The sequence below is a fragment of the Bombus vancouverensis genome, chromosome 13, assembly GCF_051014615.1.
Source record: "Bombus vancouverensis nearcticus chromosome 13, iyBomVanc1_principal, whole genome shotgun sequence".
NCBI classification, from domain to species: domain Eukaryota; kingdom Metazoa; phylum Arthropoda; class Insecta; order Hymenoptera; family Apidae; genus Bombus; species Bombus vancouverensis.
The window spans coordinates 8721606-8745019 of record NC_134923.1 but is presented as its reverse complement, the minus strand read 5'-3'; the positions used below and the strand labels follow the sequence as shown (position 1 = coordinate 8745019).

At 38.6% G+C, this 23414-nt stretch overlaps 1 protein-coding gene across 4 annotated transcripts in view; it reads right to left on the bottom strand.

Moving 5' to 3' along the window:
* LOC117161098 (protein kinase C-binding protein NELL1) overlaps positions 1-23414 on the bottom strand; it is an 88719-nt gene that overhangs the window by 25548 nt on the left and 39757 nt on the right. For all 4 annotated transcript variants that reach the window (XM_033342329.2, XM_033342340.2, XM_033342351.2 and 1 more), the window contains exon 2: positions 2142-2360. In XM_033342329.2, the coding sequence (XP_033198220.1) occupies positions 2142-2360 (219 nt within the window). The remainder of the gene's footprint in view (positions 1-2141; positions 2361-23414) is intronic.

Below are 23414 nucleotides of genomic sequence, written 5' to 3'. Positions count from 1 at the left end.
TTAAAAACTGTTACATAACCTTAAAAAGGATTATCGCATGATGGAAAGAAGAGAATTGCCGTTGCACGTTCATAGAGTTAAAAGCCGGAAATGCCGCGAAAATGCCGGGTCAATTCGCTCGAAACTTGAAAGGACAATCGATACTCGCAGACCACGAGGGAATTCCCTCTGGAGGTCTGCCAATGGAGACGACGCGGCTATGAAACTGACCTTTCACAATATCGATTAATCAGTCGTTATGTAACCATCACGGTTCAACTGATCAGGGCCAATTGTTTTTCCAGTTGATCACTGTATCGCACGAATTCGTTCCGTTCCGAGAAATTAAAACGCTTTTTCGAGAATAATTGGAAAAATTTCATACATGAAAGAATTTCATTGACGAGATAAAACTTGAATAGAATAGAAAATTCATGGGCTTTCCTTAACTAAATTTGATTCGATTAAATACCGTGTTATTTCGAATGTAGCATTTTTATCTTCGATATTAACTCATTACATAACCTCAAAGATCATACGGCTACACCCTTTACTCTGTTCTGACTTGTTTGCAAATCGTTTTAATTCTAGATTCTGACATTCTTTCTTTTTTTACACACTTTTACTGAAAATAGCCCCTTCATGAACACACGATTAAATTTAACGAAATTTCCTGTATAATCGCTGTTTCATTCCATTCAAGTCTCCATGTACACAGTGATCCAAAAAAAAACGTAATTTATATTATCTAGGCGCTAAAATTAATTTCTGTTATTAACGAAACATATTTTAATTTTGATCAAAGTTTAGTCAAAAATGTAGCTTATGTGCTTGAACCTCGATAACTTCTTGACATTAAAAGAATACGATCTTACATTTTTGTGACCTCTAATCGTCGATCGTTCATCTTCGATCACAAAATAACAATAAGAGAACTGTAACTTTATTATACCTCACAGTAACATATTGGTAACTCTGACCCTCCACAAATATAGTTCTAACCTTCAATGATATATACATAAAATCGCAAAGCGCCTACATATGTTTCCACTGGCGAATACAAAAAAGGAGGGCGAGGTAACACGCGATACGCAAGAAGTAATAATCAACTTTATGACTGACGATGATTACCGGTCGCAAAATTCTATAGGAAGATAGCACGCGGACAAAACGACTCTCCGATATGCAAACAGGGCTATATTCGGGTTAAGAGAACCTTCTACAGATACCCGTTTCGGTCCCTGCACCACTCGCGAAATTTACTGCGTCCCGTACAATCTGCACGCAATACCGTGCGCCAGTGTAAATTGCGCGATATGATTTATGCTCGTTTCATCCATATTTCGAGCTGCCACGTTCCAAATATTGACACAAGTCGTCAAATTCTCCGCTTAAGTTTAAGTCTTCGGAGGAAATAAAAATAGTTTTTAAAAAATGGACAAGCGTTTTTTCTTCGTCTAATGAATGCACGCATGTTGTTTATATATGAGAAACGTTGAGACAAGTGGAATATTTTGCACGAAATTAGATTATTGAAGGTTCGAAGTAAAATTAAGTTAAAAATAGTCGATGGTCTTTTTTATTTCTCTAATGGAGTAATGTATGTTGTTTGTATAGTATAGTATATTGGAGAAAATTAAGATAAATATGAAAATGATACTTGAGGTTCGAACATATTTAACCTTTGGACAATAAAAGATTTATCTGATACGTCATGCGATTCTCAGTACAACGACGTGTTAAAAGTGTCATTTAACCTTAAAAATCATCTTTCTCCTAGAGATTTTCCGCTAGACCTTTAAACTGTGATTCTCAAATTGATCTCTTGACGTAAACGGAATAGACTGTTAACCCGATGGCATTAAATAACGTCTCTGGCTCGTCATATGTCTCTTATACTAAAGTATACAATGTTGCACGACATCAAGACGTCGACTATACACATTCGCATTGCAATTTACGTAAAAGAATATTTTAATTTCAAATAATTAATAAATTGTTTTCTTCAAACAATTTCGTTCAAAGATTACAGTTTACAGTGAATGATATATAAAGATCATAGTCAATACAAAACATGTTGACGAACAATCTTTGAAACCATAGAAACGATTCTATCCAAGAAACTGTCAGGAATGACAAAACAATTTGTAAACGACACTCACCCTGAAGATAATAGGCTGGCTTTAACCTAACCAGTCCTGGCACCTGTGTAACACCCTGCCGCGTTGTATTGTGCAGCTGTAACGCTTCCAAGAGGTCTATGCCACCGCCAGATTCGCTTCGTGTCCTGGATCTCGTACCCAGGACATCGGTGGCCTCCTCTGTGACACCAACAGTGGCCACCGCCGTCTCTTCCTCTTTCTTGTTTGTCGTGCCAGACACTGTAAAACAAACCGATCGTTAAACGTTTTCCAACACTCCACAAAGGCCAGTCATAACATGGAATTGATTTATGAAGGAATTCATCGCTGTTCGCTGTACATACAGAACGAATTGATCGTTTGTATATAATCGTTTATAAAGCCACTGATGAATAGGCCTTTGGAAGTTAGGGGTGGGGGATTTTTGATAGGCATCGTATGTTCAGGATTGTTTGCAAAAGGGGTTTATAAAGCGAGCGGTGATTGTGAGAAAGGAAGATAATTGTGGAATGTTTAAGATATCAATCCCTAAAGGGAATCATTAACAAGTAATCGCGAAAAGAAATATTAGATATAACATCAGAAATTTTGAATAATCTGTCATAAAATATAATAGCGATTAATTTTGAAAATCTATAAAACGGAATATTGATAATTTCGAGAATACTAGGAAAGTGTTTCTGCAGAGGAATCCTCTACAAAGGAAAGATATCCTTTCAAAAGTTGTTCTTAGAGAGAACCAATTCCAAGAAGAAGAGTGTTCGATATCTTCTAAAAGAAATACCGATAACTTCAAGAACCCTCAAAACCGTTTGCAAAGAAAGCAACGTTCATCGTTTGTAGAGCCCCCAAAAAATCCTATCCCAGCAACACGAAGCTTTAAAATCCTCTTATAAAGCTTCAAAAAAAAAAAAAAAAAGCAATCCCCCAAACGAAACCGATGCTCCATTCACATCGAAAACCGCAGGTCTAAACGACGCGATTGAAACACCCAGTACAGTACCACCACACGCGCCGTGCAACAACCTTTCATGTGGCTCGTCAAACGAGGAAACCATCAGGGAGAAAAAGAAAATAACCACCCGTCAGCCACCTGCCAGAACTTTCAATTCCCCAAACGAGCCGCTCCTCCTGCCCTCTGGCGGTCAGTCATGGAAAAAGGACACTTTTATTAGCCATTCCCCATGATCGAGGGAAAAAGATATTGACAGGTCTACCAAAAACGTCAACCAAAAGAGAAAGAGAGAGAGAGAGAGAGAGAGAGAGGAAAAGAATCAACTTGTGAAAGCCTTTTCCACAGAGGATTCTGTCATAGTTCAGCGAAATGGATTTTTCATATAAAGTTCGAGCGAAACGATCCGCTGTTTACGAGTGGTAGAACGAGAACGAGGAGGAGATGAGTTTGGCGAGAGGAGATCGAGGATGGGGAGACGAAGGGAACGAGAAAAAGCGTAGAAACACCGATAACGAGCGTCGACCGTGAAGAGTCGATCGATACCAGCACGCTACTTCGAGAGGTTACCTCGCCGCCTCTTTTCCCTATCCTTTCCTTATCTTTCAGCTTCTTCCGTTCGATCGGTTCTCGTCTGTCTCCTTTTCTCTTTCCACGTCTCTTTAGTATTCTCTCGCCTCGAGAATGGATGCTCGACGAACGGCTCTCAACATTATTCAGAGGACAGTGAGTGGAAATACACCATTGAACTTTATTGCTGTTCGAGTGGAGAAGTCCGCGGAAACGTGGCTCGTTTCTCCAGACGAAATGGCGAGGGAATATCGAACTGTTCTCTGTAGTTTTACAAAGCAACCGGGAAATGGAGCATTTAAGAGGCGGAGTTATTGAAATCTTGCATTCGGCTGTCGATTCGTCGTGTTCTGACTTTGATGGGATGTTGCTCGAGAGAAATCGGAAAAGTCTTTCCGGCTGCTTTGTGTTTCACATGCAGGAAATACAGGGTAACGTAGGTTTGATTTAAGGCTAGGTAAATTGTACGTTGAAAGAAGATAGGGTAGAGGTAAAGTAGAGTTGGGAGAATGGTAGTTCGGTAAAGATGGTCATAGAATGTTGCGAAAAATAGTAATTTAGAGTTGAAGAGTGGTATAACAAGTATAAGTAGAATGGAAGGTTAGGAGAATAGTAATTTAGTAGAGACAGTATAGAAAGTTGAGGAAAATAGTGATTTGCGACTGAGAGATTAAATAATTTAATAGACATGCCACGTCAAATTCAAAGAGATAATTTAGGAGTAAGAAGTATTAGGATACAAGTAAGTAGGACAGAAATAAAATAAAAGTAGAAAAATAATTTGAAGAAAGTATAGATAGGAGAGTGGCGAATAAATATAATAAGGGGACTATTTCGCATAAAAGAATATTTCAGACAGGGTACGGCAATTTTGATAAAAGAAAGTTCTTACTCGAAGTCGAGCAACACAGCGACTATTTTATAGATGCTCAATGTACGACCGGAAAGTTGGCGCCACATGGGTTATAGCACAGGCGGTTGCGATGCTAACCTATCAACGACGACAATCTATCCAACTAACTTGATGAAACTAAGAATATAATCGTTTAGAGTGCCGTGCTATGATTGCCACTTTTTTGTTGCTTACAATCTTTTGTTCTCACATTATACTTCCTCGGAAGTTCTATGGAGTTTCACAAGTTCTCCAGTTTCAGATTTGTATCGTTCGATCGTAAACAAATCTGGGAAGTTCGCATTAAATTACCTTTCATCTTAGAGTCCAATTCGATTCCTGTATGTTAACATCTATATTTACGAAATAGAGGCTACGACTACAATTACATAACTTCTAAGTCAACTGTAATTGAAACAAAATTACGTGTGGCCCAACATAAAGACTAATTTTTCTGTTATTTTCTCCCTTTCTTGCTTTTTCTATTTATTTATTTATCTGCTGTAATAACAGACTTAGGTTTAGAGAGGAACTTGATATAAAAAACAATTATTAACATTTACAATATACGAAGATCTGTCTTTCGTTTTCCGATAATTCCACCGTGAAACAGAAGGATGAACTCTCCTTTGAATTGCAACCTCAAAAAGCGTCAAATACTTTCAATCAATCTCTTCGATAACGAAAATCCGATAAAAAGTAAAAGAGCACGAAAGAGGAAGGGAAAAAGCATACAAAGAGACGAAGAAAACGAGCTACTTAAAAATTCCAACTCGAATTCTAAAGGCTCGTTCGCTAATTGACTGGGAAGGCTCAGTGACGAATCAACGGGACCATTGAAGAGTTGCGAGGAACGGGACCAACAAAACGTAAACAACACCCGACGAATGCTTCTAAAACGGTCCGTGAATCGGTTTGCTCAGTGGAGGAACACTTTTTTAATTGCGTAACGAGAGGGACGGTGAAAAGAGACACCGTGGAAAATCAGCATTTCCCTTTCATCCGCGTAGGAAACACAATCGGAGGATTTTGCGCGCGAGACACACTGCCGCAGACATTAATCGGGGCAAATCGTCTGCTAAATTAATGGCGCTGCTGGTACGGCAGCATTCGTGTCTAAAAGCGGCCCGATTCGCCAAACGCATGCCTCCTGCGTCTTTGATCCATTGGCGTATCTCTCTTTGTCACGCTTTACTTTGCGTTTCCAGACTAAAAGTCCCTTTGACTTGCGTGAATCCGTCATTAATCCTACAGAAATCCTTAACTTCAAAACTGAAAGTCTTTCCACTGTTGCTTTTTTCATTTTGGGTTAGAGATTTGGAAGCGTGCTGACTGAAGATCGTAGCAGTCAATCATTTTCTATTTTAGGGTTAGAATGTTTCGTATTCCTTCTCTAATGATTTTGCTTAGTAATTTCGTTTCTAAACATCAAAATTCATGCGCATTTTTACTGTCAATAATTAAAACAAATTACTTTCTCGAAATCGGCAACAAAAAGCTAATTTTCTACAAGTCCTTAAACTACGAACGACCTAGAAGGTAATCTACACATTAGTTTTCAAAATTCGTCACCAGAGGGATACCACCTTTCCAAGATTCTTCGACCCAACTTAATCATTCGAAAACCGACTTAATCACCAAAAAAAAAACCTAAATATATCCTACGAATGCAATTAATTTTCATAACCTGTCTCCCACTGCATTTCTCAAATACCACGGCGAGAAATAAATGAGGAGAACGTTCTTGCCAACTATCGCTCGTAACAATCCCGACGCGAAAACTTCCAAAGCTCGCGAATTCCCCTACAACCTACTGGCAGGGCGCATAAAGTCGTGGCAAACAGAAAAGTGGTGCAAGCCCCATCGATTCGTCGCAAAGGGTTAACGAACCGAGCGAATTTCTGTGGGGTGACGCCAATGCTCATCTAAGAGCGACGAAGCTTTCTTGCGTCCGAAAACACGCGCTATCGTGCGCCTGTGTACGTGTCTGTACGCCCTTATACGCCTATATACATATACGTGTGTATGTGTGTGTGTGTGTGCGCGCGCGCGCGCGCGATAGCCCGACGCCGAACGAAACTGGATGGAATGGAACGACGGTGGCAGACTGCCGGGCGTCGCGACGCCCGCTATCGAACCGTACGCGGCATTATCGTTCTCTTCGAGCAACAGAGACGGGACGAAAGAGCAGGGTGGAGCACGAGGATGTGCACAGCTCGTAAACCGACTCCCACACGGTCAAATACACAGGCCAGATGCAAGTATGAATGTCTCGATGCCGGTGATGATGATTAACGAGCCTGGCCACACGGATTCCTTCGATATTTACGACTGTGCACCTTACACGAGACTTCCGTGTGAAGATCGACTCGGAGCCTAGGGAATGATTGGTGGTGCTGGTGTCAAGTTCAGTGTGCACTGATGAGTCTGAATGGGCATCCGTGGATCGTGTGTCGTTCCGTTCGGCCGCTACTCTCTCGGTACTATAGGTATCTGTCTTTTTACTAAAGGTTTTTTTTTGGACATTGGAAGAAAGATCGTTTAACGGTCCGCGTCACCGATGTCGTCTGTCTAAGTAGATGTCGCTGCGGATGTTAACGGCCGTGTCAAAATCACGCGACTTTTTGTAGGCGTCAGTTAAGAGAGTTGGAGGATCCTCTCGCGGTTACAGATTGCTTGGTTAAGGATTGCTTGGTTAAGGACGTTCTTTCTTTTTTCTTTATTTTGTTAAGGAGTGTTGCTAGAACGAGTAACGGTAGTAGTTCAGATTGAATAGGTGCTGATGAAGTGGTACGAGGGTCGTATATTATTTTGGCCAAGTGATACTTCTGTTTTGTAGGACTTTGGCGCGCGTCAAGTAGTTAGATGGAATTTTATCTTTGTCTTTGATGAATATTGTTGTGAATTCTTTTATTCAGGTCGCTTGGACGTCGAGAAGTGAATGTAAAATGTCCCCGGTCAAATTAACGATGCATCCAATTGTGAGCTTCAATTTAGATACAATAGGTTTCTTCCTTTTTTTAAAATCATCTTAAAATCATCTTTCGTCAAATCTAAGGTTAAGGTAGCTTCTGATAAAGTTTAGTTAGAATTATGTAAAATAAATTTTGACATAAAGGTCCGTAATGTAATCTTTAAATTATTTAGTGCGAAATGCCCCTAGATTAATTAACGATATATCGAAACTGAAGTGTCTCGCTTAATGTTACAGTCGTGTGTTAGCTTATCAAATTACTTCATCATCATCTTCGTTATTAATGTTATTATTCGAGAATATATATTATTAGGACTTGTAACAATACTGCAACACGTGAGCCGAATGAACCGCGCGAATGCCTTTTAATGAACATGTTCCACACGCGAGGATAATGACCTTACCACGTTCTCGCGCGCGTAACGCCCACATTTATCATTCATAACGTTCCCTTTACGATACAATCCGTACGCTTGATCGTTAATAACGTTACCGAATTTTCCAACTGGTACACGCCGCGAATTAATCCGTTTCGTTTTAATCGCGATTGCAGTGTCCAATACCGCAGCCATCGTGTAAACGAGATTTTAGTATCCAAATTAAAGCTTCGTTTCCAATCACGAGATTACCGTATAAATTTGGATATTGATTATTCGCTGTTGACAAATATACAACTAGAAATAATTAACACCGAATTCAATATTGAATTACCTGTAGAAGTACCATTCGCGATCAACGAAACACAATTAAGAAAAGACATCGAAACTGTCCGATTTTCATTATTGCTCGTTTTAATTACATTGGTACTGTGTCCAAGAAGATAGAATTCCATTTATTTGAATCTGTCGAAAGGCAAACAGTAATTCTCTGCTGTCTAATACATCGTTACTACCTACTGATTCTCAGCGCTAGTATGTACTTATAATTAATTCCACAGCCTGTTAGTTCACATTCAGGTAAGTAGATTGGAACAGAGGTTCGTTAATTAAAATTCCATAGTTTAGATAAATGAAGTGGTAGCGCAACGATGATAGCTGGTATACGGGTTACGATATAGCAAGGTCGTAAATAAAATTATCGAATAGCGGCACTAACTGGTTACATGGGACTGAAGGCCCACTTATACAGGTATATATATATATGTATATACGCTGCGTTCTATTTTATATTTTCTTGCAATAGAATAGAAAATGGTGAGTATAATATAGCTTATAAACAAGGATATCTCATTTATAAGTAAAACGTTAAGTGAGCAGTTAAGTATATTTCTTGAGATTTGTAGAAATTTTTAAGTGATTTTTAAACTATTTTCAATATCATATTAATTAATATAGAGAGTGTATCTTTATCGAATTTAAAGTATAACTTAGACGACTCTTTGGAAACGAATAAGAGTCCTTTGGCAGGATTTGCAACATTTTAAAGACACACTAAAGGACAATAAAAAAATTCTCCAAACTCCCAGCCAACATCACCTTCATATCAAACGCAATACACGCGATTCCCATATTATCGATACCATGTATGAAAAGTCTAATCCCCATAGAGGCTAATGGCAGGCTCGAATCATCAATCTCACGGGGTGGTATTCTATTTTAAGCTGGCTGCGTGCAACGCGCGCCGCATTTTTCATTCACAGTAGACCGGTCATAAGGAAACGAAACGCGTCGACGAATGCCAGGGACTGGCGTCGTCGAATCGATATCGCACGGCGGTCAAGCATCGTGTCCGGCGACGATACTGTTTCACGACCTGTTTCATCGATCCATCAGCCACGGGTCGAAAGCGGTTCCCGACTCTATGGGGGTCGCAGCCCCCGGAAACGTCGATGAATTTTGCTAGATACGAGCGTCACGCGGCTTGGACGCTCCTGAAACTCGTCGTTGGCAAGCTCACGGTTTCCTAGAACCTACGGCTCATACCCTCGATCACGCGATTGCCAGACGTCGGTGATTATCGTCATTAGCGCCAGTGTATCGACGGAGAATCGGGGAACTATGGATTTTTGGTGAAATAAGAAAATTAGAAGACCGAACAGGGGAAAAGTGAACGGGCGTTTTTAGGGATTTTGATGTCCTTCGGTGTCTTTGGGTGTTGAAAAAGGAGTATAGTTTGAAGAAGAGGAGGATCAGATTTTTTTTCAACGAGAAGTGTGTATAAGACGATTATTGCAACGATTACGATGATTCTTCGGTACAAAGTGCTGGTACTTTCCATATGAAATTCGGTAAAATTTAAAATTCTGTAAATGTTAATAAAATCGATAAGAAAATGCTGTATTGGATACGTCTTCAATTTTTAAGTCTGAAATACACTTTTAACTGACATGAAATTTTCCGAAGGTTTAATCGAGCTCTTGAATGTTTGACCGTGTCTTTGATAGTTTATTACACTACTACTACTAGATGCGCAATATACATATTATGCGATTTTCTATTATCGTTTCATGCAGTCGATAGGAATAACAATTGAAAGCACAATTTGTTCGAACACGAAATTTCTTGGAAGAACCGATGAAACGTAACTCGTTCAATTGTACAGGTGCATCGATCCGTATATTCGACACGCAAATTTGAAGAAGTCAATTATCGTTCTCAGACGTGATAATTGCATGAAAATTGTACGAGACCTAACGTACGAGTAAAACTTACTTAGCAACTAGAAGCAACAACGATTTGTTAAAAGTTTGCACGATTATTTGAGGCGATAAATTGTTAAATGGCTCGTGTTACGAGGAAATTCGTTCGATTCGAGTTTACTCCTATTCACGATGGCAATTCATTCAATAGTTTTCAATTATTCACAACTATGGCGTGTACAGTAGTACTCAGTTACAATGACGAGCCATTCAATGCATCGAGCAAACGCATAGGCGTTCGTTGTTTGATTATTTCGATCATTTAGTCGTGTTTTAAACAGAATAATTTTTTATTATATCAATTATTTTATTAATATTATATATTCGTCCATTCCAAGCTCCTAACTATTTTCTATTATTTCCAGCATATTAGTTATCTAATTAATTAGTTCCAGTAGTAGTTCCACAGTTTTCAATTCTATACAACAAACATTCCCTCTGCCAATTCGATAAATTCATTTTTATAAATTTCCTATAAATGCGTCAAAATTCGCGATATATCCATTTTAAATCACACGAAACCAGCGATAATAATTCTTCAAGTACTCACCTTTAACCGTCCAAAGAATGCCCTGCGCGCCCCCAAGCGTTAAACCGATTGATAATAAGAATAACCAGCACGAGGAAGCACAAATTATCAAAGCAAACGAGATCGACATAACCAAAGCGCGATCGTTCTCGTGGCAAACGCGACACTGATCAAGCATCGAAATATGGGGAGTCCCCGGTTGCTAGCAGCACGCGCCACATTTTCATTTCGCGCGGCGGCCAGGATCGGATTTCGAGACCACGCGTTGTTTTTCTTTTTTAACGTGGCGTGATTTTACGCGTAGGATTACGCGAGATCATTGAAATTTCTCGTAACAGAGCGCAACGTGAGGAGGGTGGATATAAGATATTCTTGAACGTCGATGGAATTTAACCATAGAATACCATAATGCTGACAAAAATCGGCCTCCTCGTGAGAACTGGCGAAGTTCGATCATTGGTGACCAGGGTCAAGGTCGTTGTGGTTAACTTGTCGTGGTCGATAGTCTTGGAATATTACTGGCGTCGCGGCGCCACACGACTTTCGTGCCCACATTATGGTTTTCCCCATGAATGGTTTTCCCTTCATAATGGAAGAAAAGTAACAGAAAAATAAAGAAAATTTGCTCGGCAGGGTATTTTGATGTTGATATATTTTTATAAAATTTGAATCTTATTCAACTTACTTGATGTATGTAAGTACATTTTGTCAATGGATATTTTACCATGTTAAGCGAGTTAGAACTGGAATACTCTCAGCTAAAGACTATTACCGGCGTTAATTTCGGAAGTTTTGGCAAGCTCGCGTGAAATTAACACAAAGGAAATCATGTTTCCGCGATGGCGGCGATCGATCGCGCCGCGCCGCACAAAAGCGCCGTGATTGAGGAAAGTATTAACGTTAAGGCGGCCTTTTTCAGGCTGCAAAGGCGATTAAACAGGGTTGTGCCAGTTGGTAGTGGCCTTGTCGACGCCGTTTCACCAATTGTCGAACGGAAAGACGCTTAAACAAAAGACGTCGTTGCATAATCGAAGACCGAACATTAAACTTTTCAGTACAACCCTCTCTCTTTATTCCATCTTCCTTCCCAAACCAAATTAATTACTCAATAATTTCAATTACATTTTGAAAATTAAAAGATATAATATTCTCCGCTCTCTACTTTTCGATAATATTCAACGGAATCTCTAAAATAAATCCTAGAAAGAATTCCCACGCCTACACCTAATTCCAGTTTCCTCAAACAAGGTGGTAGCCCGGTGGTCAATAGCCTGAAAGACGAAGAGTCAAACAGTCAAATAATAAAGAAAAGGACCTTCTTGCTTTTACCTAGAAGACGTTATCAACCTTCGAGGCTCGTTATCTAAGGAAAGCCACACCAGACTACGATAAGGATCTCGATGCCAGATTTTTAAGACAGAGGTTAGAGATTAGAACGAAAGATAAGAGAGGTATGGGAACAGGTACATGTTATACAGGTCTGTTGCAGCCTTCGGACGAGCGGTATTTAACTTGACGTGTCAATATTTGACGATAATCGCCACCTGTGTACACGTTTGCCTAAAGAGATTAGGCTATTTTACCCCGTGGTCGAACGTGTGTTCGCGAGTTTCAGTCAGGTGCTGCGCCACGACGAAGGCCCCACGTATATTTAAATCCACCATGTGCTATTCTTAATGGAGGTGTTGCTCGATCGGCCAGTCGCGCGGGAATTCAGCCTTTGTCGTTCCTTTGGTGTTGGGCTTCATGGCATTTCGAGCCATTGCACGACCTAACCTCAACATTTTCTATGGTTACTTCCAACCGAACTATTTTGCTTGAATAAACGATACAAATTGTTACATACAAATGGCGTGTTAGTAAATATGTTTGACTGAACTGTTGACTAAGGTAATGAAAAACTAGATTTCCCGAAGTATTCGTGGATTTCTCGCGTGCTTCAGTTCGCTTGTTTAACTTTAACTCTCAACTGATATCGTTGGTTCGTGGATAATTGCGAAAGTTTAAACAAGGTTTAGTAATAGACTGTCGATCTTTACGCGATTATGGAATATTTGAAAACAAAAACATGTAGAGATGCAAATAAACGAGACATAACAATGATATACATAGCATAATACTTGGTAGAATATATAGTAAGTGAAATAATTATTATCCGATTAAGTTCTATTCAAACGAGATTAATGACTTGTAATTTAGAAAATTTCGTTACGAAAGAGTTAAAAATGGTACGTTTCTTCTTTCACATTAGTATAATTTTACTTTACCTACTATGATGATATTAATTGGAGCCTTAATTAAATTTGTTCAAATATCGTTACTACCACGAATCATAGCTATCGCGTAGAACAGAATAAAAAGTTAAACTACGTGTTTTAAAATTCGGCAAATTCATGCCAAAATTATTGCAGCGGCCTGTAACCCAACGGTGGCAATTTGTGGTTAATAATACGGCAGAATACATAAACATTGTTGGAAAAATGTTCAAACTGGTCTTGAATTCATGGCAAGGCTGCTCGAGAAACATCGTGTGTCAGAGTCGAATTTTTATCGTGCAATCCACTCTGCGGTCGCGTGCCACGTTTACGTTAAAGAGTAACACGAAAACTTTGTGTGTGAAAAATTTATGACACGTCGTTACGTAAATCAGCGGTGTATTTTTGTCTGTACGATCGATGGAATACCCATACAGGAAAGAACTTGCCTCGAAACCCCCATTAAGATCGCATAGTAACAGTTTACATTCTTATCTCCTACAAGAATCAAATCTACATTTATTTCCCACTATTCCACTATTTATAGATTAACAAAATAAAACTACAATTTGTTTGTTTTCATGATCTTTTACTATCTAGAATAAAAAATGATCTTTATTTAACACCTATTTCTACATTATTAAATTTCACGCGAGCCATAAATTTTGATATTCCGTTCGGAAGCCATATTGATCAACTATATAACCTCAAAAGTGGAAACAAGAAACGATATTATAAATATTATTTTGCGATCGACTATTGTCCGTGAGACTTTCTTACGATAGATAATTTTATGCGAGCGACTTTTTTATTTTGTCAATGTTAAACATTAATCGTGCATTCAGTTGATAAAACTGAGAAATTTAGGAAAGTTAATAAGTTTGGCTATTCTAAGAGATTCATCGTCATCACGTGAATTCCTTACAATACTTCTTTTTCTATTTTCTTATTTTTATTACGTAAGCTGATATGTATATCGTACAAATATGTGTCAACTGGAATTAGGAGCACCCTAACCTATAAACTGCTACCATCGTATCGTACTGACTCTACGAATCTAATCGATATTCCCCTGACATGGCATAATTTTGAAAATCACTGTGCTACGAATAAAATGGCCAAAATCAAAACGACGAATAAAATTCTCTCGATAAAGGGGTTAGAGTCGCGAGTTCCTCGAAGGGGTTGAAAGGTCAAAGTCACCGTGGCGCCAATGGCAGAGACGCTGGCCGTCAGACAGAAAAGAAAGGCGACGAGACGCGACAGAGACGACGATGAGAATGCGTGTTTCACAGGCGCAACAAAAGACTTTACGAGCCGACTACTATTTTCGAGGAGCGTGCGCGACCGCGCCAGCGTCGAACAGCGTCGTTTGACGAGAGGACACAGAACACCGGCCGTGTCGCGATTCTTTCCTCCCTATTTCCCAAAATGAAACCATTCCGACACGAGAGAACGCACGCCCCTTTCCCATTCTGCTACTATTCGTGGTACAATCTGTCAGTTTGTGAATCCCTGCAACCTTTGATCTACATATTTCTAGAATGGATTCACATCTGGAGCAAATGCATTATCTTTTGGCATTTAGTAGCACCGATATAAACACGTAGATGATTTATCGTACAGAAAGAACATTTCTAACCTTCTATAAATGAAACTCCTTCTCCTGATAAATGTTTTCAACCGTCTGAATTGAAGGATTAGAGCAATTTGCACTTCCAATGAATATTGATGGAGTTTGTATTGGAATTAATACGATATCGAGAGATGCGCAATTCGATCATTGGATGTCGGATTTTTTCAAAAGAAAACCGAGTAAATAAGACCGTGATCTTGATAACTGAATTGCGATTGAGTTAATACCGTGCATCTTAACATATTCGATCAATTAACGCTGAAGTTTTTCGTTCAGTTGGTCAAATCTTCTAACATCGCATACGTTGATATACAGGATGTATCATAATCGCTTCAGCAGTAGACAGGAGGTACAGAAACAATGAAAGAGATTCATAGCAACCTGTGTCCTTGTTTCAAAGTTATAGCCATTTTTATGTTTCAATAATCCGGAACTGGTTACCTTCGTAAAAGGTGGTCGGAATGGCCACCCACGGTCTGTGTTATTCGACATACACTTGAAATTTTTGAAAAATTGCGAGATTCTTTGACACGACGACTACTGGATTGCACACACGGACCAATAACATTTCGCGCACCTTCTATGAAGAGTAAGCAGTTGCAGATTATTGAAACGCAAAAGTGGCTATAACTTTGAAACAAGGATACATGTTCTTATGAACTTTTTCATTACTTCTATGCCTCCTGTCCGCTTCTGACGTGGGTCCCCCATGTTATGATACACCCTGTATAGTGTTATTAGATGTATTTAGTTTTGCTGTCAGTGTGCATAACATTGAAAGATCGTCTTGTAATTGATGAAGATAGATTGGCATATCATAAGGCAACATGTGTTTCAAGTTTACAAAAATAGAAGTTACTTTATCATCAGTTAACTTTGAGGTTAGGTTCATTAGGTAGCTCTCCATGCTGGCGTCTCAATTGGTCCTGATTATCCAGAAACCACAATTTCTTCGATGAATTTTGCACGCTGAAGGGATTTAACTGTCGTTCGAATGTCTACACAATGTCAAAGCCACCGTATCGCGTCGATTCTATCGGTACTCTTGTTCCGTCAAGATCAGAGGCGAGTCCTAACGATCCATACACACCAGCGATCCATAATTCGCGTCAGGCGCACGTGCCGTTGCAATTGGCTGGCCTGCGTTACCCTCAGGATCTCAACTCTGTCACGAGCACAGCAACGAGATATCGTAAATTCCAGCTTGTCACCGACAACGAATAAACCACCTCTGTATCCGTAATCCCTTCCTTATTCCCTCGTTTCTCATTTCCGTCAGTGTACGCGATTTTTCCAGTCGTTTTTTCCTGCCCTATATCAGCGTTGACGTTTCGTTCAATTGGACAATGTAGAATGCATGTTATTGGTACATGACGATGGAGCGTAGAACTAGTCTTATTGAAAATCTTCCAGAGAATTTGTTGGATTTGCAAATTTAGAAGCGAACGAATTTTAACGAGATAACTTCTTTCTGTTAACACGCGGAATATGAGATTCTAGTTGTTAAGAATAATTTATAGCCCGTCGTGACTCGAGTTAGGTTTAGATCAGATTTAAGTGAAACTTTTCTTACTGGGGATACGTAACAGAATTTGTTGAATTTATCGATTCAAAAATGAATAAAGTTTTATTAAATTTCTCAGATCATAACGCGAGGAATGCGTGTTTACGATTATTAACGGTAAAGTAGTGATTTATGGTTCTATGATTTCCTTGATAGAGGTGTTCGGTAACTGCGTGCGTAGGATAAAATTGGGAGGAAAAATATGAGGCGATAGACATCGAGACGTGTGGTTTTATTAGGCGTTCGAAATAGGTCGTTCACTTCCAAACGATCGACATCGCGGGAATATTTTATAGGGATTTGTGACGAGGAACCATAACAAGACATTGACTTCCAATCGTACTGTCAATCAATAAAATCTTGTACGACAGGGAATGATTTTAAGTTGTCATAAAATCTATTAATAATAATCGAATTTTAGCAGGTAAAAATTGATCATAGCTTTTGTAGCTATACAATGATTTTCAGATGTTCGTATATTTTATATCAGGTTAATCACTACAATTTCATCAAGTTTATCTCGTGTTAGACTTTCTATGAGATCGATGAATTACACAAACGACAAGTGGAATTTAATATTAGCGTCGATCTTAAAGAGGGATGGCTATTGACCAAAAATCGTTTCTTAGGCGAGACCAATGAGAAGAAAAAAGATATAAAAAGAGGTTAGGAAGACCTTTTAATGGGGTCATAACGGGTTCATTGTATTTAAAGTGGCGAAGGTTATCGCATCTTATTAATAGCAACCCATAAGAGATTAAGCGAAACTCATTGCCGGAACGTGAAAATAGCGACTTCTTTTCGTAAACGTTAGAATGGATCAATCGATAACGAATAAATTATTCTCGTTATCTTTCAATAAATTACATGTAACTTGCTATTTCTCAACTTATTACTATTTTGCAAATACTAGAAGATAAAATGTTCGATGGAAACAAAGATAAAGTACTTTTCGAAATGTCAAAGTTAAAAAAGGATTTCTCTGACTTCATTCGTGAAAGATAAAAGATCAATCTAAATATCTCGTATATTTCGAAAGACGTTTTGGAATTCTGTATAGATGATGGAGTTTCAAAATCGCGGTTTCAGCCATTTAAATAGTCCTCTAGCCACGGAATCGAAGCGTTCGTCACAGTGATCGATCTCTATCGGTCAATTTTTAAACGTCTCTCAAATATTTAATCGTGCAGCATACGTAACGCGTATTGACGACCACGATGGAAGTCCGACAGTTGCGCCGATTTTATCCACGGCCTTGCACGAAATACGAGAGCCATTCTCGCGTTGAAACACTAGCTCGTGACTAGATTTCTAGTGACAGAACGGTCTCATTAATTGTGAAACGTGAAAACATTCAGAATGGACGAAAATATTCATATGAAGATGACAAATCAAATCTTCTCTGTTCTCTTTAATAATTTGTATCAGAGTTATTCGATTTAATTACGAATCAGATTAATCAATTTCACTTTCCAAATATTTTTTATTTGCTGGTTGATTTCCAGTAAGATTATGTAACTTGAGAGTCATACGAGTGTATGTATGAATTTTTTCAAATTTTATTTCATGACTGTACTATCGTTGGTGTCAAATGATTTTTTCTTTTAAATTTCCAATTCCTATATTTCAGATTACATAAAAAAATTGCAACAAATTGTAACATTTGTTTTAAATAAGAATCAGACTCTATAAAGTTTACATTTGTTTCTATCAATGTATACTGATATATACTAATAATATATTATTTTATGTCATCCGCCTAATAAGATTATCTTTTATATTTCGCATTATTTTATTTCCAGGAAACAAAATGGCTAACTTCAAAGAAAACGATCAGTTTAGCTTCTACATAGCTCATCGTTATCCTCCGCAAACGCAATAGACACTGTGTTTGACATTACCAGAATGATAATCACAATCAAACGCAGCTTTGATGTAGATAGGATGACAAATAGCGTAACCTAAATTCACGTACATATATTTCAAAGCGTGAAACACAACCTAAATTCGTTCGTAGGTAAATTCGTTTCGTTTTCGAGCATCAAGTTCGTTATTAAGTATACAAAGTTGATAAATGCGTTTTTCCCACTGGCAAAATTAGCTAGACGATGACAAATTACTTTCTTCCTCAGTGAGGGTACACTGAACGGGATATACTATCGCGATAGCAACACTCTCTGGGTAGAAGTATACTCGATACTCGTACGTGAAAAGATACGTGTGTTCGAAAGCAGTTCACTTGAAGCACGGCCATTTGGAACTTGTTCGTGGCGTAAAAGGAAAGCACTTCCGGGGAAGGAGTCAATCCGGAAGCGCGCTAAAAGCCTGCTTGGAAATTGAAGTACGGCATTCCTTTAAAATCTTCTCTATGATTACGCTATTCCCGCGCGTTCAATGGCGACGCTACTCGTCGAATAAATTTGAGGAACTCCAAATTATTATTCCCTCGTATCCCCTCTCCCTGTTTTCGATAAACAGCTGCGTTAAAATTAAATCAAAGAAATTCGAATGAATTTTTAATTACGTGTAAAGTGATACTTCTGTGACTAGATAGACATTCGTTCCATCTATTACGCGCAAAACAATGTATGTTAAATAAATAAAATTTGTGATTCTACCAGATAGAATAAATGTCGTGGTATATTAAAAAATGTTGAACTATTTCAAGAAAAACTCTACATCTTTATTTATGTATATCCGTGACCTGGAGACTGCTATTACGCAGAAATATTCTAAATAAGGAAAGGTGCATATACCCTTGAGTATACATTATGTTTTGGGTTGCAAGACCTAGGAACAAAGGAACTAATAAAGAGATTTCTATTTATGTTCTCTGTAGCCTGTAGCCAAAGCTATAAGCCTAACTCTTTTGGCAATGTCCTTTTGCTATAAATATATGAACCTGCTCCCTATCTTTCCATTGTCCAGTAACACTAAGAGAGTAAGCATCTGAATCAGCATAAACTTATAACTATACTTTTAATTATTTCAATATACTTTTCTATTACAAATTCATCCACTTCTTCTTCAATCAATCAATTTCAACCTCAACAAAAAAATGATAGAGCAATAATAATAATAATCTATCCAACACCGTGGTTTCCAAATATAACAATGATTATACTATGTACTGCAGGACGCATCATTCGTGCGGCTTCTTTCCTAAATTCGTACGAATCACTTCCGTAGCCTTGCCACCCTCGTATTTACGGTATCGAAACGACATAGGGGAGTGAGACTTGCTCGAGGGGGTGGCTCGATTGATCCCGTAGGATGAACAAAGTGGAAGTCGTCGCTTAAAGGTACCCTTCAAGAAAATCCCCATGGAGGAAGCGACCATACGCGAGAAAGGGAGCGATGGAGACAATTTTCGCGCGATTCATTCCTTCCCTTGACGAATCCACGGCTTCTCCAGCCCCTCTTGCCGCTTGTAAGAGGAAGAACGCCAGCGGAGGCTCTCTTTATTCCTCCAGCAGCAACGGTAAAATCTCGAGCGCCCCCTCGACGCGCCCTGACCACTCGATAATGAGCAATTCGCTCTCCATTTCCCAGCCTTTTGTGCCGCCCTTGGTTGACGCGTGCCGCGTGTCCACACCCCTCCTGTGACGCTCTGACGCTCCTCCTGGAACCGCCGTATGTTCGTTAGCCCGCTTCGTTTCGTTTCATTTGGGGCGGCGCTGCCTGAATTTCGGCGGATCAGCGGGAATCCCCGGTGGATGCATACTGGCAGAGGTTATATTCTGGCAGATTTTTGGTAGAAACGAGACTTCCTCAGGCTTAAAGAGAATTGGGTTTCTTTGTCTGTCTTCCGCTTTATTCAAATGGTAGGAAGGAAGCGAAGGATTTGTAGTATTTTCTCTGAAACGAGGCTTTCTCAATTTTGGCAAATTGTTGGGAATCCCCGGTGTCCTACGAGATTTTTGGTAGGAGCAAGAGTTTCTGGGAGTTAGGGTGACTTACATCCTTCTTCTCCTTTACATCTGTTTACGGCTGAAGCGACGAATTTTTTTAAGTGTAAAATTTTGTTTAATCTGAATTTTGGTAGATTGACGGGAATCGCCTTGTAAGATTGGAAACCGTTTCTACGAAGCTTTTAGTAGAGCTGGATATTACGCGTGTTCTGGTTTTGGAGATTACACAGAGTTAGGCATTTTTTGTATTTCAAGATCAAATTGGGAAAGGTGTAGAGTTTCGTTACAGATGATACTATCTAAACCTCGGTAAATCAACGAGAATCCCATTAGATGGATAGCGTTAAAGTTTTATCCTGGTAAGATAAAAGCTTCTAGGGATTAATGATACTTTTTCTTAGTGACGGCAGCCACGTAAATATTTTCTTCCCCTCTGGAGTATAACGAAGGAAGTTTATAAAATGAAGGTAAACATCCAAGCCTTAAAACGTAAAGCAAAATAAACTGTATGATTGAGTGACATATAGGCATCCAAGAAACTTATTTGAATATTCTGTTTCTTGTGACACATTCTACTTTCCCTTGATACACATTTCATAAATCTACTAAACAATTCAAGAGAAAACAGCGTGTTCAAGTATTTAGGCCCGTTTCCAAGTAAATTGCCCCGATAAAAATCAATGAAAGACTCATCACTGACAGACATAAAATAAAGCAAGTTCTGAAAAGAACGTCATTTCTCTACCTTCTGTTTAATCTACGTACATCAATCTAACTTTTAAAGATCACAAATCTTCTTTCAACATTCGTCATACGAATTTTACATTCGAGCAACGACAATTAAATAGTCTTTATTTTATTTGATCCTCCCGTTTCTATTAGCTGTCAATCATAATCGATGTTACACACTTCAGAGTTGATCGAGGACAGTCGACGAGACACTCGAGGACGAAGCCACTGCGACTCGCCCTTTAAATAATCGACAAACCTGTCCCTTCAATAATCAATGCCGCCCTCACGGTGGTTACGTTCACAGAAAATGTTCAACGAGACCGAATTAACTCCGATGTGCTAAAAGTGTCAGCGTGAAATCGTAATGGCTTGTTTTCAATTGGCGAACTTGAACTAAGGATACTCGACGAGTTGCATCGTGAATTACTAAAATATCATAAATATTTCACGATTACTTACACATAATAAAGTAACGTTAATCGATCGACGTTTATTAGTTGAACTGACTGTAATAAAATTGTTGTACATGTTGTACAGTGATGATCGCAATTTCTAATATTTATTTTGATTCGAACTTAAATTCTAATATAATCATAGTCGAAGAGTTGAAGTGATGAATTACGTAACTGTCAGAAGTAGAAATTTTCCACACGAACGAAAGACATATACAATTAATTGTGGCGCGTGTTCAACGTGTCAATAGATTGGAATTGATAATGACTAAAAATATTGAAAATAAGGTGTTTATTATAACGTTTAGACGATCAGAATTTCGATTCCATTTTTTCATTTGTATTCATAAAAATTTGAACTTACATAAATATCTGTCCAAGTGTAATTAGAAATGACAGAAAAGTTGAAAATTATGCAGCGAACGATTGAACTGGTTTCACGATAATTCGCTTCTGGTAAAAATCGAGTTTCTTGTTCGTTTCTTTTGCACGCGCGCATACATCCATACCGACGAGACTTTTTAACGAGAAAATTCGTTTGCTGCGAGGCTGAAAAGGCCTGTGCGCGCAATTATCGAGAGCAGTTCGAATCCTTTTCATCACGAACACCCGTGTTAACCAATTACCTCGACCTTGACCCAGGCTTAGGGTAGTGGCACTCGAATTGGACGCGGAGTGGCGTTCTTCAATTTTTCACGCTACTCCTCGCGAATTTTGTTCGCCATCTAACCTGAAATCCGCTTCGCGCTTAAACCTCGGAATGTAAGTCGCTGATTTTTTTCATAAGACTTCTCATCCTCGTGGTTTTCAGATTTATTTCAGGTACTTGTACATATTTCCAGCCGAGGAACGATAATTATGTAGAAGTTAAATGGCAAAAGAGTTTTAAACAGATATCATTTCTTTAATACAAAAAGATTATAAATTTCATCAAGAAGATTTTCTGCGCCTATCTATGTGAATAATCGTTATGTGTCTGCACCTTGTGCATTCTTTTCGCATTTAAATTGCCGATAAAATTCCCCAGCCTAATTGCAACATAGATTTAAAATGAGAACTGCGGGGAAACGAATAGTTTCCATCTTACTGCATGAAAACAGTTTTAACATTCTCGTGTTATCAGAACCGTCCTTTTATTTCATTTTAGGGCCAAACGTGTATTTTTCCATCCTTCTTGTGGCTTAACAAATATTACATACCGCGATATCGAAATATCCTTCGTCTTAATAATCTATCTGTCATCTAATAATATCTGTTCCTATAAAATGACAACTACACTTTTAGACTTCAGCGTGTGGAGACAGGTTTTCTCTCTTCTTTAGCAATTTTATAATTCGAGTAAACAAAACCTGTTCTTTTCCTGTCATAGTTTGACAAAAATCTCTGTAACGCTAATGGAAATAATGATACACCAGGCTACATAATACGAAATTGAAGTTTCGTATCACGTAGCAATGTTGACTCGCCGTGAGCGGAGGAGAGGCCAATTAATACGCGTGAGTAGCCCGTTTTACAGGGACTTAACACCTGTTCCGAATTACAGTGGCGCGTAAGGAAGAGGATTCGTGACAGGAAGGGAATGAAGGGTCCCATCAGGCACGTGCCAAGGAGAAAAAAGTACTCGAGAGGTAACGGTGCGTAAAGCTGGATCCCCTGGCACTCGTGATCACGGATTACATTAGATCGTCGATCAAAATAATGATAGCTCCCGAGACTCTCGAGAAACCCTCGAAAAAAAAAACTTTATTCTGCGTAATTTCTCCTCAGACATTTTATAAGCACCTATTATATCTATTGTTTGCAAGACGCTGTAAAAGTGTAATAAAATAATTTCCTTAGCAGTATAACTCGTAAAAGTATGATAATAGAACTTTCTTTTAATGTCTTTTTCTTCTCGTTTTTTTCAAATAATTTAAACGATAGTCAGCTGTAATTAATTTGTCTGTATTAACATTTTTTTTAAGAGGCAAAATCGTGACATAAAAATATGTTATACATAAAAGATTATACTTATAGTTACTACTACTTCTACTTATAGTTATAAATAAAAAGATATGATAAAAATGAATATACATGGTGGTTGGTAACTGGTGGTACAAGCGGAAAGGGGGTGATTCTACGCGAAAAAAGAAGTCGAAAATATAGAATACAATTTTTTTTTTTAATTCTTTCTTTTTCTTTAAAAAATG